This window comes from Hirundo rustica, chromosome 11 (assembly GCF_015227805.2).
Source record: "Hirundo rustica isolate bHirRus1 chromosome 11, bHirRus1.pri.v3, whole genome shotgun sequence".
Lineage (NCBI taxonomy): Eukaryota > Metazoa > Chordata > Aves > Passeriformes > Hirundinidae > Hirundo > Hirundo rustica.
In genome coordinates, this window is record NC_053460.1 from 7,497,602 (window position 1) to 7,513,058 (window position 15,457).

Sequence of the window (15,457 nt, forward strand, 5' to 3'; positions counted from 1 at the left end):
TTGGCAGTGAGCCACTGTGCCAAAGGACTCTGCAAGCCACCATCACCGTAAGCAATTCACCCAAAACCAGGGTCTTAGAGCCATTTCCCAGCACACTCAAGTCTTTCTACCCTCTGGAAGTCCAGGCTCCTCTTGCCACTACTCAGGACTTCTTTGAAACCCATTACTTGCTGCCATTAAATTAAATTACAAAGCAATGTTAGGTCCTTAATGTGGATTTTCCATATAGTTTGTTGGTATCAGCAGAGTTCTGATGCCCCCCAGATATGTTCCCTTCTTTAGCCTTAATCTGATTACATTCATTAATCTGATTCTTTTTTTGCAGAGCAGACAAGAGAGATCAGACAGCCTGAGAGCTCTTCCCAATTTGTTCTCATCTAAGACAACCTCCTTCCTAGTTTAGATTTACATGGAAAACAGGATTATCAAAAAGGGGCCATTTTATCTATCTTTCTGCAGTGTCTGTTATTTAACAGCAACAGAAATTACTTGAGTTTTAACCTGTAATGCCGCATTGGCTGGACAAGTATGAAATAAATGTTCACCCTACCAGGACAAAATTAATTTGAGCACTGAGGGCATTCACGCCAATTAGACTGCAGGGAATACTCCAAATCAGATTTATCTAGAAAAAGAAGGTATTGAATAGATTGCATAATGCCGAAAAAAAAGTATTGAGAGTCTTCCATCCTGAAGGAATCTCAGTTGTCTCTGTCTGTATGTGTCTGCAGCAATTTGTATCTATAATCCTGATTTTACTGCCTTGGCTGTCATTCAAGCCCTGCTTCTGTAGTGAGAACTTCAACTGCTACAGGATGCAGATACAATCACCTGAAATCGTTTTCTAACAGCGCTGTACATTCCTACAGCAATTTCCATCTAAAGAAGCGTCGTGAAGTATTTTGCAAGCATTTCATCAATACATTTAATTAATGCTTTAGGGTAAGTCTCCACTTTCCTGTGTGCCTGACATTATCACAGTATCAAATTATCTTGCAGTCTTCTCACATGTTCTGCACATCACTCTTTTGGGAAGGGGAACTGAGAACTGCAGAAATACTCACAGAGTCTCTACACGGTGGGGACACCTAGCCCAGGAGAAAGTACCCAGTACCCCCCAAAGCACTACAGGCATTGCCATGCCCTTACAGGTGCAGTGCTCACTTAGCTGGGGGGCATTTCTCCCAATTCTCTCATACTCAAAAAAGCCAGGATTGTGCCCCAGTGTTTTGGAGGAAGGTGAAATGGCAAAAGCTTGGAAAGATTTTGTTTTTCTGCTGATTACCGAAAGCACATGTTCCAGGTTTGATTAAAAAATTACTGCCAAGGGTTATTCAGGAATTTTGCAGCAATTTGGAAAGGCTTTGTTCGGGAAACTCATTATTGTCTGTACACTGGCTAGCCAGACAGCCACTGGAGTGTAACTAGCCACAAGAAAGGTAAATAAAATCAAATTATATATCAGAAAAAATATTCCCCAATAGATCATTTTAATAACAATCTGTAGCAATAACTGCCTGGAGCGGTGCGTGTGCTGCTCATCGTATTTCGACAGGAAAGAGACCTCTGACCACAGTGAATGCAGCAAAGGGTTGGCCAGGGGAACAGAAAACCAGACGTTCAAAGAGCCTGTCATGGTTAGCTGAGCAAAATGAGAGCAGAGCAATGCTTCCATGACAGCCTAAAAATGTTGCCATGGAGGCAGGAGAGATATAGAAACTTAAGACAGGCAGCAGGAAACCGAGGAGATGCGTGTTCAGTTAGGCCAGACGTCAGAAAAAAGCTTCCAGCTGCCCAAAATGTGCAGTTCTAAATAGCCCTCCTGTGACGGCAGTGGAAAAAGGCTTTTAGGACAGAGATCAGTTAATGTAAAGGGTTTATGATGTTTACTGGCAGGGAAGCAGCCACAGCACTCACAAATTGTATGCCTGCTCTGTAAAACCTCACCGTCTTTATAAGACTCAGGCAGAAAGAGGAAGCAACTTGACGAAACCTCTGAATAAATGATACCACAGAAAAAAAGAGCAGAGATGTCTTAATACCAGCCAACACTTTCATCTCCCAGCTCTAGGGGATGTATCAAACAGCAAAGGCTAAGACTGGGGTTGTGGCTATGGGAGTTTGTGGAAGCAAAAGCACCTGTGGCAAGGAACTTGGAGAGAAAGAGTATAAAAAGGATTATTTGGGGATTTTGGGGAAAGGAGTTGTACCTTCTGAAGGTATGCAAACAGCACAACCAGGGATCAGCAGAATGTCAGTCTTGGGATGAATGGACAGGCTTTTCAATGTGGAAGTGCTTTGAGGCAGGCAAAAAATAAGGGAGTTCAGGGAAAAGTGTGGTGGAGGGCTGAAACAATCCTTCAGCAAGGATAAGTAGAGAAAACACCACAGAGCCTGGTGGACTAGAGACTAAAAAAGGCCAGGTACCCCTCTGGCCTACAATAAACACAAAAAACTTGAACTAAAAATTATAAGGAATAAGGAAGAAATGCTTTCAGGTCTGTCACAGAAGAAAACAATTCTCAGATAATGAGATAATATTACACAGCTCCATGTATCACTAAGAATCCTCGACAATAGATATATTTCCCTATTCAACACAGGTAACTGCAGTTCATATCCTGGTACCACAGCCAGATGCTGGCCTGGGGCTCCAATATGCTTCTCCAGATGAAGAATATGACTTCTCCCTAGGAGGGCCACTTATGCATATCAAAACAACACAGGACCAAAGTTTATCCTGCTCTGCGGTCTGGTTTCCTCTTCAATAATTGATAATACTTTCACACAGTGAAATGCCAGACCTTTCACTAGGTCTCAGGACCGTGTCCTTATTTCCCAAAAGCCCCCTTTGGAAAACACTGATTTCTGGAGGTCAGCAGATGAAGATAATACCACTTGTAGCTGTAGTCTGTCAGGATGTATTTGTGCTTTTCCAACAGGATCAATGCTTCCTTGTTATCTTGTTTGTGGTGCAATAAGAACACATTATTGAACAGTCAATAGGCTTTCCCTTCATTTCAGTGATTTTTGTTTAAAGAAGCAAAGGTTAGACAATTGTACATCATTTTACTAACTGGCTACGTCAGACACTGTTTACTGGAGTTTCCCAACTCATTTTCCTTGTAGCAGGTAGTGGCTGCAATTCCTCTGGTGATGAAAGTGAAACGAAAGTCTGCCTGACTTTGGACTGCAAGCCAGAAACAGAACAAGAATGACACTGACAGATCAGTCCCCAAGGTCATGGAAACCCACCTCATTAGGGGCAACCAGCTGTCCCAGCATCATGCACCACACTGCAATAGAGAGATGTGATTTAGTTACCACACTGGCAAAGTTTACATACTCTATTAGCAATAAATCTAATCATAATCATCCACATAATCACTGTGGATGATTCTTCTCGTGTCTGACTGAGAGCCTTGTCTCAACTGCTCAGCCATATCATTGCTATCACCCCAACTTAAAAATATCTTCCATCTGGAACAGTGATAGATAAAACTACAGTGAGATCTGATGCAAAATTATGTGGGTTTGGGACTGATCTTTAGAAGCAGGGTGAGAAGTATTAGGTATCCCATGGAATCTATGGAAGTTTCTTCCATGGCTCAGCATAGCCTCCCTAGACAACTCCCTGCACACATCCAGCATGACTGAAAGAGCTCCCAAACACTCCAGCAACACTCCCCAGCTCCACCACATAGCAGAGTTATACCATATATCTACAAGAGAAGAAAAAAAACCAAACAACAAAACAGCGGCATAAACAAGACTACTTTGTTCTTAATGAGATGTTTAACTTCCTATGTTTAACTGCCCAATATTCCCTTAAAGACAGATGCTTCCATCTGGGGTTGTTGGTGCCACAGCTGCGCACACAGGTAAAGGTCTGATTGGGAAAATATCACCTGTAGATCAGCTGATAAAAGTTCAGCTCCATAGAAGCAGGGCTAATGCAGGAAGAAAGTGCTATGTTCTCATTTGAAGTATCTTACATGGACCAAAAAACCAAAACCAACCAACAAACAAACAAGAGAGATTACTTTGCATGAGATAGAAATGTCTACTCAAATTTCTGCTTTAACTTGAAGAGATTTCAGAAAACATAGGAGGATCCTGAAGCTCACAAGCTGAGTTAAAAGTTTAATTTCAGAAAAAGTGTCACATTCTTTTTAAGCATGCTATTCAATCACATTTATTTAGCTAGGACTCTTGTGCTGTCATGTGCTCAGTGATGAATTGTTCTCTCCTGTGATTTGGAAGAGCCTTATCTCCAGGAGTCCAGGGGAGTGTGACACTGAGAAGCTGCAAGCTACAGTAAAAGCCTGGCAGGGGAGAAATGCAAAGGTCAAGTCTCGCTTACATACCACTTTGCCCTAGGAGCTGAATTGTAGCTGTTCTGGTAGTGTTATCCGAGCACTCAAGAACATGTGAAAAGTGATGTGTTTAAGAAAAAATTAAAAAGAATCAACCCTCAAACTCAATGCTTTAATTACCTACGGCCCACAGAAGTCAGTCAGTGTAAACCTTGTGGCTAGTGTACAAAAAAGTACACAGAAAAAAACAAAAGGAAACCAAAACATCACAGTCCCACTGGAGATTCCAGACAGAAAACCAAAACTAAAGGAAACCTCTGTTCAGGCTTTTACTACAAACACAAACATCTCAGACAGTAACATATCTTTGACCTTCCCACTAACTTTAAATTCTCAGGAGCTAAAGATAAGATTTTACCAACGCCATTACTGTGTGCCCTGTAAAATCAAGAGAGACCAGACCAGGCACTGAAGAACCCATCACACCCTCAGCTCCACATCTCACCAGCTGCCCATCTGCTTTCATTCATTTGCCCCAGCTCTCCCTCTACTTTTACATATCCAAAGATGTTGGTTGAGTAAAGGTGACTTTCAAACAGGCCAGTCAAAAGGTGAAGAGGCACTGAGGCAGAGAAATCTTCCTTCTGCACCTCAGCTCTTTCTCATTAGGTAACACTTCTTTCTGATGAGGCAGCCAGTAAGTGCCATTTTGTTACACCACTATCAGGGGTCAATGCGACAAAGTTGGCTGGAAAAATACATTATCTCTTTTTTTTCCTCTCAAGGGATTTAAAGAGTTTCAGTCCTTTATTCCTGTTTATAAGTAGCAATGGGATTTTTCTATACTTAAGATTCTTTCTATTTTGTAGTAATATTGCTTCATTTTAGAAAGCAAGCAAGCAGTTTTAAAAAGAGGAGGAAAGTTGTCTGGTTATAGATCCCTGTGCTCAGTTATGACTTCAACATACAAATTCTCTCATGCACCCAGAGTGGGAGAAAAGATCCCTTATATATACATTGTTATATCCTTAACATGGACATGTAAAGGGTTTTTTTCAGCTACTGGGCTTCAAGCAAAATTTTCCCAAGTTACCAGTTCTGCAGTGCCTAGTACTGATAACACCGCATTTCTGTACCAAAACTACTTCTGGCTAGGACCGGATTGAGCTACATGAAGAATATGTGAGAGTGCAAAAATCAATAGCAGGAAGCCTGGTTTTAAAGCAAAAGGATTTCTGCTTACTCATGCTCCATTGTTGCCTATTTGTTCCCAGAAGGGCTGGGGAGTGCCACATTACTGAACCTGCATATAGGAAAATCCCCACAATATTTAAAGTCTTGAAAGCAACTTGCACCTGCTGTCTACTGTAATAATGAATATGCTTTGACCTTTCTGCTTCTGTGTGCAGATTAGATGCTGTTTTGCTGTCTAAAGTGTTTGTTTCCAGGGATGCTGCAATGGATGCTCGGTGATGCTCATTATGACTCTGTTAATATTTCAAGGCTCTTGCCTCCTGCTAACCCAAGCTGGGTGTAACAAGTCTCCCGGGGATTTAGAAAGGGCAGGACGGTGGGTTATTATGTGAGGAGTCATCTTAAGTAACTGCCTCGTGGGTAACAGAGGGCAAAGCAAGCTCTGGAGGAGCATCACTGCTGGCTCCGGAGACAGCGTGCGCAGAGCCGCGGCCTCTGCAGGGCTGCGAGACAATGGCGCTGGGCCCAGGGCATCGGGGGAAAACACACAGGGCACTGAGCCCCAGCCCTGCCTCTCCAGCGGGTGGCCACACATCCCAACAAAGCTCTTCTCTTCCCGAGCAAGCTGTCGGCGTTCGCGCGTGGTAAGTGCTGCGTGGGTAACTCCCAGCAATGCCGTCCTGCGGGGCTGCCCCTCTGCTCAGAGGCGGCTCCTCCGCTCCCTTTTCCTCGTGAGAAACAGCAGCTCGAATGCTCCTCTTTAGGAAATGGAGCCGATTAGCCGCGCTGCCACCTGCGCAGCCTTCGCGGGACTCAGCTGCTCTTCACCCATCCCAGCTCCCACCTTTCCCCGGCGGCGATGGCAAAAGCGCAGCAGCACGGACGCTCCCGGCCCGGGCCAGGGCGGTGCCCCCCGAGGAGAGGGCGTGCCGGGCGGCGGGCGAGGGGCCGGGCTGGCCGTGCTGCCGCCGGTAAGGGCGGAAGCGGCTCCGGGCCGCGCCGCAGCCGCGGCCTCGCGTAGGGAGCGGGCGGCGCGGGGAGGCGCCTCGGGCGGCCGCGGCGCTACGGGCGGCCGGGGCGGAGTGAGGCGGCCGGGCCGCGCTGAGGCGCTGGGGGGGGAAACGGAGCGCGGGGATGGGGGAGAAGCTGCACGGCGAGCTGAGGCGAGCCCGGAGCCCGGTCCTGGCCGGAAGGGGACTGGAAATGACGGTGAAAAGGCAGGCGTTTGCCTGTTCTTGCTGTACGCTGAGTGAGCTTGGATTTAGGGTTGAGCTTGTTGGTATTGTGGCTGGAGCTCCTCTGTGACGGGCTAAGAAAGCTGGGGTTGTTCAGCCTTGGAGAGCGCTCCCAGGGAAACCTTAGAGCCCCTTTCAGTACTTAAAGGAGACTTAGGTGGAAAAAGGAGAGTAACTTTTTAAACGGGCAGATAGCAGTGGGGCAACAGGGAACAGTTTTAAACTAGAAGAGGAGAGATTTAGATTGGATGTTAGGAAGAAATTCTTTCCTGTGAAGGTGGTAATGCCCTGGTTGCCCAGAGAAGCTTCCCCATCCCTGAAGTGTCCAAGGCTAGGTTGGATGGAGCAACCTGGTCTAGTGGATGGAAGGTGTCCCTACCCATGGCAGAGGGGCTGGAACGAGATGGACTTTAAGGTCCCTTCCAATCCAAACCTCTTTTATGAGTAACTGGGGTGAGCTGTAATTGAAAGCCTATGCTCATAGCTGGTGTTTAAAATGAAATAAACTAGTCTAGGGCACAATGGTCTGTGTTTTTCCCAGGTTCCCTCTTTCCTCAGAACATCCTACAAGAAAATATGAGATTAAAGCCAGAGCGCATCTGCATAGAGGACAGTGAAATTAAATCTGCCCGTTTAAGATTAAAAATTGGAAAGGCAGGGTGAAACCTCAGCTCTGTGTGTGCACATGTGCCTCTCCTCAGAGGGCTGATGGTCATGAGGAGAGACAGAGGTGGGCTGTGGCCTGAGATGCTGCATGGGTTCAAGGGGAAGAGTAACGTGCTGAGGGTGGTCATTGTTGGCAAAGTTTCTCAGCTCTTTCTATTTTAATCCAATATTTTCTCAAACTCAATTGTTATGTAACACTTAAGGTCATTGTATTTTGCTTTTGAGGGAATGGGGGTGGGGGCTTGAGGGATGGTTAAAGTGATGGGCTGAGAGATTTTGTATCTCGGGTGTTAATTTTGCTTAAATAATTTTGCTTAAACGAACATTTTAGTTTGGAATAAACTGCTGGCTGGCTGATTTCTGGTTAGTGCCTGTCACTTGTGCGGTGTGTGCTTTGTGCTGAGCGGTGGAGCAGATTGCAGCAGCCTCATCAGCCCTGTGTGTGCTCGCATTTGTTGGCCTTCACCCACTCGCAGCACAACACTTAGCACCACTTTCTTCTTTGACATCAAGCACGTATTCCCATTGACCACAGCTGCAAGCAGTTTCTTCAGTCATTAAAGGAAGGCATAAGGATGTGCGGTCATCTGGCAGAGAGGGTGGTAATGCTGAGCAGAGAAAAGGGGTTTTGCTCACTGGCTGGTGTCCAGCATCCCTCCAGCTGAGGGGCAGTTCTCGAGGGTGCCAGTGAGGGGCTCTCCCAGCATTATGCTGGGTCTGGGGGAAGAGGTGGGAGGGTTGTTCCCACTTGGGAAATTGGAGGAGCAGCAGCTGTGCTTCCTCTCAAAGTTGCTTTCGCTTGTGGCTCCCCGCCCCCCATACTTTGAGCTCTCAGATCAACACTGCCATAATCAGATGATAAAATTTCAGGGCCACTTGCTGAATTTGGAGAGCTTGTGGTGTGTTCTCTTTTGTGACTGAGAGAGATATTTGTATTTAAGTGTTTAGACCCATACAGTGTGCAGAATATTCAGAGTCAGTGAAGGGCCAAGCACCAGCAAACTCTTCACTTACTGTGTAAATAGCAAGATTGAATTGGTGAACCTCCTGATCTCCTTATTGAATAATGATCTTATTTAGGAGAGCCCTCATTTACTTTCCTCATTGATGCATTATTCCATGAAGCTTTTACCTCTGTTCCAGAATACAGCTGTTAAGCAGAACACATTTTTATTTTTTTATAAAAAAGCTTTTCTTATTTCTGCACTGGTATGATTGGAATGACATGGTTTCTTCTCCCCTGCTGCTTTCCAGGTTGTGAATCCACCCAAGAATGGATAAATGTAAGCAGCCTTATGTTAACCAGAAGACCAGCCTTGAAAAGTTCAGTCCTGAAATTCTTTCTGAAATTGAGAAGCTCTTTGCAAAGAAGTTTACTTACACTAAGCCACTGAATGATGAGTGGAAGCTGCCAGATCCCAGCAATGCTTTTACGTGTGATCATGTGGAATTTCACTCACTCCTGGCTCTGAAGGACTCAATGAATGAAGTGAAGAACCAACTGAGTGATAAGAACCTCGAGGACTGGCATCAGCACACCTCATTTACCAATAAAGCAGGGAAAATAATATCTCATGTGAAGAAATCTGTGAATGCTGAGCTCTGTACCCAGGCATGGTGCAAATTTCATGAGATCCTATGCAGTTTTTCTCTTCTCCCAGAAGAAGCTCTTCGAGATGGAGAACTGAATTCTGTCCACCTCTGTGAAGCACCTGGAGCTTTTATAGCCAGCCTCAACCACTTCTTGAAGTCCCACCATGTCCCTTGCCACTGGAATTGGGTAGCTAATACTCTAAACCCTTATCATGAAGCCAATGACAATCTTATGATGATCATGGACGACCGTCTGATAGCAAATACGTTACCTTGGTGGTACTTTGGCCCAGATAACACTGGGGATGTGATGACATTAAGGCATCTAACAGGACTTCAAAGCTTTGTGAGCAGTATGACCACAGTCCACTTGGTAACTGCTGATGGCAGCTTTGATTGCCAGGGAAATCCAGGTGAGCAGGAAGCTCTCGTCTCACCCCTTCATTACTGTGAGACAGTCACTGCTTTAATGATCCTGGGCACTGGAGGATCCTTTGTTTTGAAGATGTTTACTCTGTTTGAACACTGTTCTATCAACCTGCTCTTTCTGCTAAACTGCTCTTTTGAGGAGGTCCATGTCTTTAAACCAGCCACCAGCAAAGCTGGAAACTCGGAGGCCTACGTGGTTTGTCTTCGCTATATGGGCAGAGAAAGCCTTCATCTGCTTCTTCCTAAAATGATGCAGAACTTTGGAACAGAAATTGTCAACAAAGCCCTCTTCTCCCAGCATGCACTCCCAGAATCATTCCTTAGAACACATGAAGAGTGTTGCATGTTCTTCCACAAGTGCCAGGTGGAGACCATCTCTGAGAATATCCGTCTTTTTGAACACATGGAAGAAGCAGAGCAGATGAAACTGAACAAGTTAAGAGACTGTGCAGTAGAGTTCTTCATGCAAAAGTTCTACATGAAACCCATTGGCAGGAATAACTGGCTTGTCAAGAAATCCCAGGCTGGTTGCAGCATGAATGCAAAATGGTTTGGGCAAAGAAACAAATATTTTAGTACATATAATGAAAGAAGGATGATGGAAACCCTGACATGGAATGATAAAGTGGCAAAGGGTTATTTTTATCACTGGGCTGAGGAACATAGTTTAAATAATTCTGGGAACTTGTGCATCCTTGAAGGATCATGTTCTAACCTTGAATGTAGCTTTTGGTACATTTTGGAAGGAAAAAGATTGCCAAGGGTAAAGTGTTCTCCGTTTTGTGACGTTCAGGTCTTAGAAAATCTTAATGAAGCTGTGAAGGAGTTGTGTGGGGGGAAACTAAAAAGCAGATCAATGCTGCAGCCTTGTCACTCTTGTGAAGTTCTTTCCGGGGAACTCATACTGGCAAAAGTGTCTGATCTTTCCAGGTGCCATCAGGAAGTCCTAAATGAAAGTTGTAGTGACCAATTCAAGTGCCTTGTGGTGGGCTTTCCCTCCCTCTGTGACACAGAAAGCCAGCCCAATATGGAAATAAAGCCCATGGACTCAGCCATGCTGCCGACTTTCAGCTTCTCTTTGCTGTATGATGGAGAACCAAAGTACCAGCAGCAGCTTTTGGAGCGCATCCTGCATTCGCTGGCGCAGCTGGCAGCAGGAGATGCGCTGGTTTTGCCTGTTCTCTCCTGCCTGACGCGTTTCACGGCTGGCCTGGTGTTCGTCCTGCACCGCTGCTTCAGGAGCGTCACCTTCGCGTGCCCGACCTCGCGGGAGCCCCTGAGCAGCGGCGCCGCTTTGCTGTGCGTTGGTTACCGCGGCGTCCCCGCGCCGGTGGTGGAGTATCTGCGGCGCCTCAACGCGCTGATGAGCTCTTTGCTGGACACAGACTCTCCCCAGCAGGTTCTGCAGTTCGTGCCCATGGAGATTCTCCTCCAGGGCAAGCTCTTGGAGTTTCTATGGGATTTAAACACGGCCATTGCAAAGAGACAGCTCCACCTGATTGTGCAGGCTCAGCAGCAGCAAATGGCTAGTGATGTTCCACTTTAAAATAATCCTAGAACTGTGTGAGGTGCTGCTGCTAGACCTTGTTTCACAGGCAGGCAGGTGGTGTTAAAAACATTGTTAATGTGAAGGTAGCATTAATGCAAAACCGGTGTGACATTGACAGTGCTGGGAGGATGCTTTGAACTATCAATCCTACCTGCATACATGTTTTCTATGGAGGAAATAAGAGAATAGAAAACCAGACCTTGATTTCTGGCCACTGAGCTGGGTGTTTTAAGATGCAGAATAATGTGGGATTCATTGGAATAATGTGGATTCATTGGAAGCAAGGGCTCATGAGTGAGCATAAGCCTCAGAGCCTCCTGCTACTATCTTTAAAAACTTTTTTGACATCCCTTAATTTACAGTTGGTTTAATTCTTAATGGTGATGTGGGGGAACTCCTGTGGAACTTGCCTTACCATTTTGGATGGTATGAAATGGTGGTGGTTATGGGTTCATGTCCCCATTTACCATTCTTAAACAAGAGCCTCTGAATTTTCACCTCGTAGCCTTTGAATATCAGCCTCTTCTTTAGCACTCCAGTGAGTGAGATGAAAATTTCCTTGCCAAAGCCTGATAATGGTTTCTCCATCTCATTCTTGCAGCTGTTTTGTGAATGCCATGCTGATATCTTGAGTTCCAGTTCTTTGTGCACTTCAGTCACTTGACAGAAGGATCAAATGGAGCTGTTTATGCCAGAGAAGTGCTCAGCCTCTGGCTGTTCATTGCTTACTCTTCAGGCAGTAATTCTGACTGCCATCAAGCCCTCTCTTGTGACTTCTTATGGGTCCAAAATTGAGCTCAATTCTCAAGAATGAAATTTGCTGAAAGAATTAGCCAGTGGCTGTAGACACTTAGGCTTGTAACAAGCAGAACCTTTACGACACATTTAAATGCAGCAAGCTTCCACCAGCCACCAGAGGCTCCTATCATGTGCAGTTGCTGGGATTTGCCAGCCTTTCCATGCTAAAAGTCCTTAAAACAATGGCTTTGAAGTGTCACCACCTGAACAAACAGATCACCAGTTGTGTGCTGCCTTTCTTGTGCACACAAGTGTGTTCACGTTTGTGTGGGAACCCTCAGGGTTGTAGGGCCATGAAGCTTTTGTGTTGTATGTAATCAGTGTGTGCTATTGGTATGAAGGATGCATATATTTTTTGAAGTGGAAGAAATGATGCTGTATGTTTTCATTTTATCAACAAATCTTGAAAGTGTTAAAATACTTTTTTTAAAAAAGAGGAAACAAATGTTTAGAGAAAATAAAACCTTTTATTTTAGGTTCTCAGTGCTGCTGTTTACACGTTTCTTTACCAAACATGGAAGAAATCAATGAAATGCAGTAGGGGAGCCTGGGAAGGTTTAACTTTTTCTTTTCTTTTTTTTTTTTTTTTTAGCCAGGCTTTTCTCATCTTGCCATTTTGGATCCATGAGTGAAGGGTACAGTCATCTTAATTTCTCTTTAACTTTGGGGTTTACCAGCTTACAGACTCCACTTGCAGATGTGGTCAGAGCAGTGGAGGAGGTCTGCACACAGTTCCCTTGGCCTTATCACTGAGCCTTACAGTCCATGTCTCTCCCTGTGTTTGCTGTAGCTCTTAGCAGCAAGGATTTTCAGTTTCTCCTGGCTATGACAGCTGCTCTGGTAGGACAAGGTTGTTACCCACTGTATTATTTATTCTTAGGCAAATATTCTCATCCCAACTGCGTGCCTTCACTGAGTGGTGTGATTAAGAAAAAGCTGTGTGCCTTATTCCTCAGGGCAGGCTCTGCTGCACTGCCAGGGGTTCCAGGTGATTGTCTTTAGGCTGGCTATCCAATTTGTCTGGAGACTTGCTAACTCGTTTTCATTGCAATTAGTAATGCTAATTTTTTTCCCCATGGCCTTTCTCTTGGGAAGTAAGCATCAAATAAGAGAGCTGGGGGAGATCATTCTGTGTCAGAGGTGTGAGATGACACAGGAAATGTGTCATATACATGTTCTGATACTTTCATTTCCTTACAGCTGGTTGGTGGTTTTTTGGGGGAAATCTTTATGCAGAAGAGGAGTTGAATCGATGCTGAGCTGCATGAGCGTTGCCTCTCTTGGTTTTAGTGAAGCTTACGACCTGGCTGTTAACGTCAAAATGTTCTTCAGGGATGTGAGGAGTTTGCAAGCATCCTTGAAACAGGAGACTGCGTTGGAAGTGCTTGGTATGGTGATTGTCAGGTTGATTTTGGTAGAAATACTGTTTAATGGGTTTATGGTTTTACTGAATTACTGGGAAATGTAAATGCTCAGAATTGTATTCAAGCTTATAAAAAGGTTTATGAAATATTTGCATTCCCAATATAACAATATAAAAACAGTGCCTAAAGACACGAAATGGCAGATGGGAAAGTAAAAGGAAAATATGGATGTCTTCATTTTGCTGCTGCAGACCTTAAAAGATACATATGCAACTTCTTCAGTCCTTAAAAGTCAATTTATACACTACATTATTTATTATTTTGATTATGCATCTTATTTGAATTTTGATAGATCTTAATATACTACCATGCCAGGCAGTTTTTGAGTTTAAATAGCTGGTGTTGAAAGCAAAGACAAAGCACTGAGCCCAAAGCAAATTAGCTTTCTCCCTGGCTGAACAGCTATTTAACAAATGTCCTTTTTCTGTCTTGTGTCAGGCCCTCTGTGTCCCCCATGGGGACTGGGGAGATGAAATTTTACCTGTAATACAATTTACAGTAGAGCACCCCAGTAAACGGCTCCTTTTATTAAAACAGTAATATGAAATTGTATATTAAAATAATATTTTTTCCTCTGTAGGAAACTTGAACAGATTTATTGAAGTGTATCTTCATAGCGCTTTACTAAATGGGGATGACTCGCTTGTTAAAGAATTGATTTATCTAAATTGGGGGATAGCGGGGAGAAGTGCCTGTCACTTGCTGGTGAATTGATTTGTTTAGATTGGAGGATAGCAGGGTGAAAGTGAATCAATATTCAAAACTTATTTGTTGCTGAAGCCAGAGATCATTATCTGGGTATCAGAGATGAATGAGCAAATGCTGTCTGATATAAATGAAGGCTCATGCCGAGGTAGCCCCAGGTCCTCAGCTGTCAGGTACCTGTGCCTCAAAACAATGACCCTGTAGCCAGTGGGTAATGAAACCTTAATTAAGACTAAGGAATAAAGGGACTGTGGTGAGGTCCCTTAATTTAAGTCTCTAGAGGGTTAAGGTGATTAAATACTTGCTTTATAATCAGTCGACTGCCCGAGGTTGATGATGGAGCACAACTCAACACCATTGAGTTGAAATGTAATGAAATCTGTCTTGGGGTCACAATTAAACCTAATTCCAAGGTGGCTGCTGAATAGCTGCACGTCCCCACAAATAATGGTGTGCTCTGACAGATGAGTGTTTGGCAGAGGAGTGTGGGCCCGTCAGAATTGTGTGAGCCCTCTGAGCAGCTCCCTGCCTGCGCTACTGCAGCAATGCTGGTGGTACCCAGCTGTGCAGACTGCAGGTAGAGCCCTGCATGGAGCAGATCAGTAGCACAGGATGTGTTTGGGATTAGTGCACCTAGGGCTGGGACGGCTGTAGGATTCCTGGCTGGTGGGAATGGCGATATTTGGCAGCAGAAGCTTGTCACACCTGAAAACCACACAGCAGCTCTTTGAACTGGTATTGAGTGTTAGCACAGACTGGATCCAGCTAATGTATTGGGAATTAAAGGAAAGCTAGTTCAAAAACTTACTTTTGCTCTTTGGGAACTCTGGAGAGGTTGGTCCACACCTAGGGTGAGCTTGCACTTTCTCTGGAAACACCAGAGGAGGCTGGTGTTTAATAATTGTCAGCACTATGGTCTTAACTATAAATCACACAGTAATTGATTTCAGGGTGTTAACAAAATTTAGATTTATGGAAAAGTTCAGTTATGCCTAAGATGCACAGCTAATAGCACTGGCACTGAATAAAACCCAAATTAACTTTGTTTCCATTATGAAACAGGGTAGTATTAGCCCATAAATTTATATTCATATAAGTGGTTTGGCTCTTAATTATGTGACTAGCTTTGTGAAAGTTCTTTGCTTGGAAACTGTTTTCAGGCTTGGAAACCTGTTCAAAGCTCTGGATATTGTCCAGCTTTCAATTCCCAGCAGTATCGCCGCTCTATGTGCGAAAACTCGAGACCAGACTCTGACTGGATTTGCTCAGACTTTTTGGAGGGAAGAGTTTGAGTAAAAAATGGATTAAACTCAGATGTAAATTCACTCTGACTAGTTCCTCACTAGATTACAAGAGGGGACAGGCAGGACAGCCACTGCTCCTTAGGCTAGGTGCTGGGACAGTGGTGTTTACCAAAAGGGAGCCAGAACAGAAGTTACAAATGTAAATTGTATAAATTTACAATTGTAAATTAGACAAATTCTGAGTCCTCTCGGACGATCCTGATGACAAACTGTGCTTAGTGAGGGTAACAGGCCTCAGAGCTGG

General features: G+C 44.5%; 1 protein-coding gene across 5 annotated transcripts; it reads left to right on the forward strand.

Moving 5' to 3' along the window:
* The first annotated feature begins 5,967 nt into the window (after positions 1 to 5,967).
* CMTR2 (cap methyltransferase 2) lies at positions 5,968 to 12,257 on the forward strand. 5 transcript variants are annotated; one of them, XM_040075787.1, is made up of 2 exons: positions 5,968 to 6,154; positions 8,666 to 12,257. In XM_040075787.1, the coding sequence occupies exon 2, from the start codon at positions 8,685 to 8,687 to the stop codon at positions 10,977 to 10,979; it is 2,295 nt and encodes a 764-aa protein (XP_039931721.1). In that variant the 5' UTR covers positions 5,968 to 6,154; positions 8,666 to 8,684; the 3' UTR covers positions 10,980 to 12,257. The 5 variants fall into 5 exon arrangements, with proteins under 5 accessions (XP_039931721.1, XP_039931717.1, XP_039931720.1 ...); XM_040075783.2 differs by lacking the exon at positions 5,968 to 6,154 and adding an exon at positions 6,405 to 6,481 and having other exon boundaries at positions 8,666 to 12,251; XM_040075786.2 differs by lacking the exon at positions 5,968 to 6,154 and adding an exon at positions 6,619 to 6,719 and having other exon boundaries at positions 8,666 to 12,251.
* Positions 12,258 to 15,457: the final 3,200 nt, after the last annotated feature.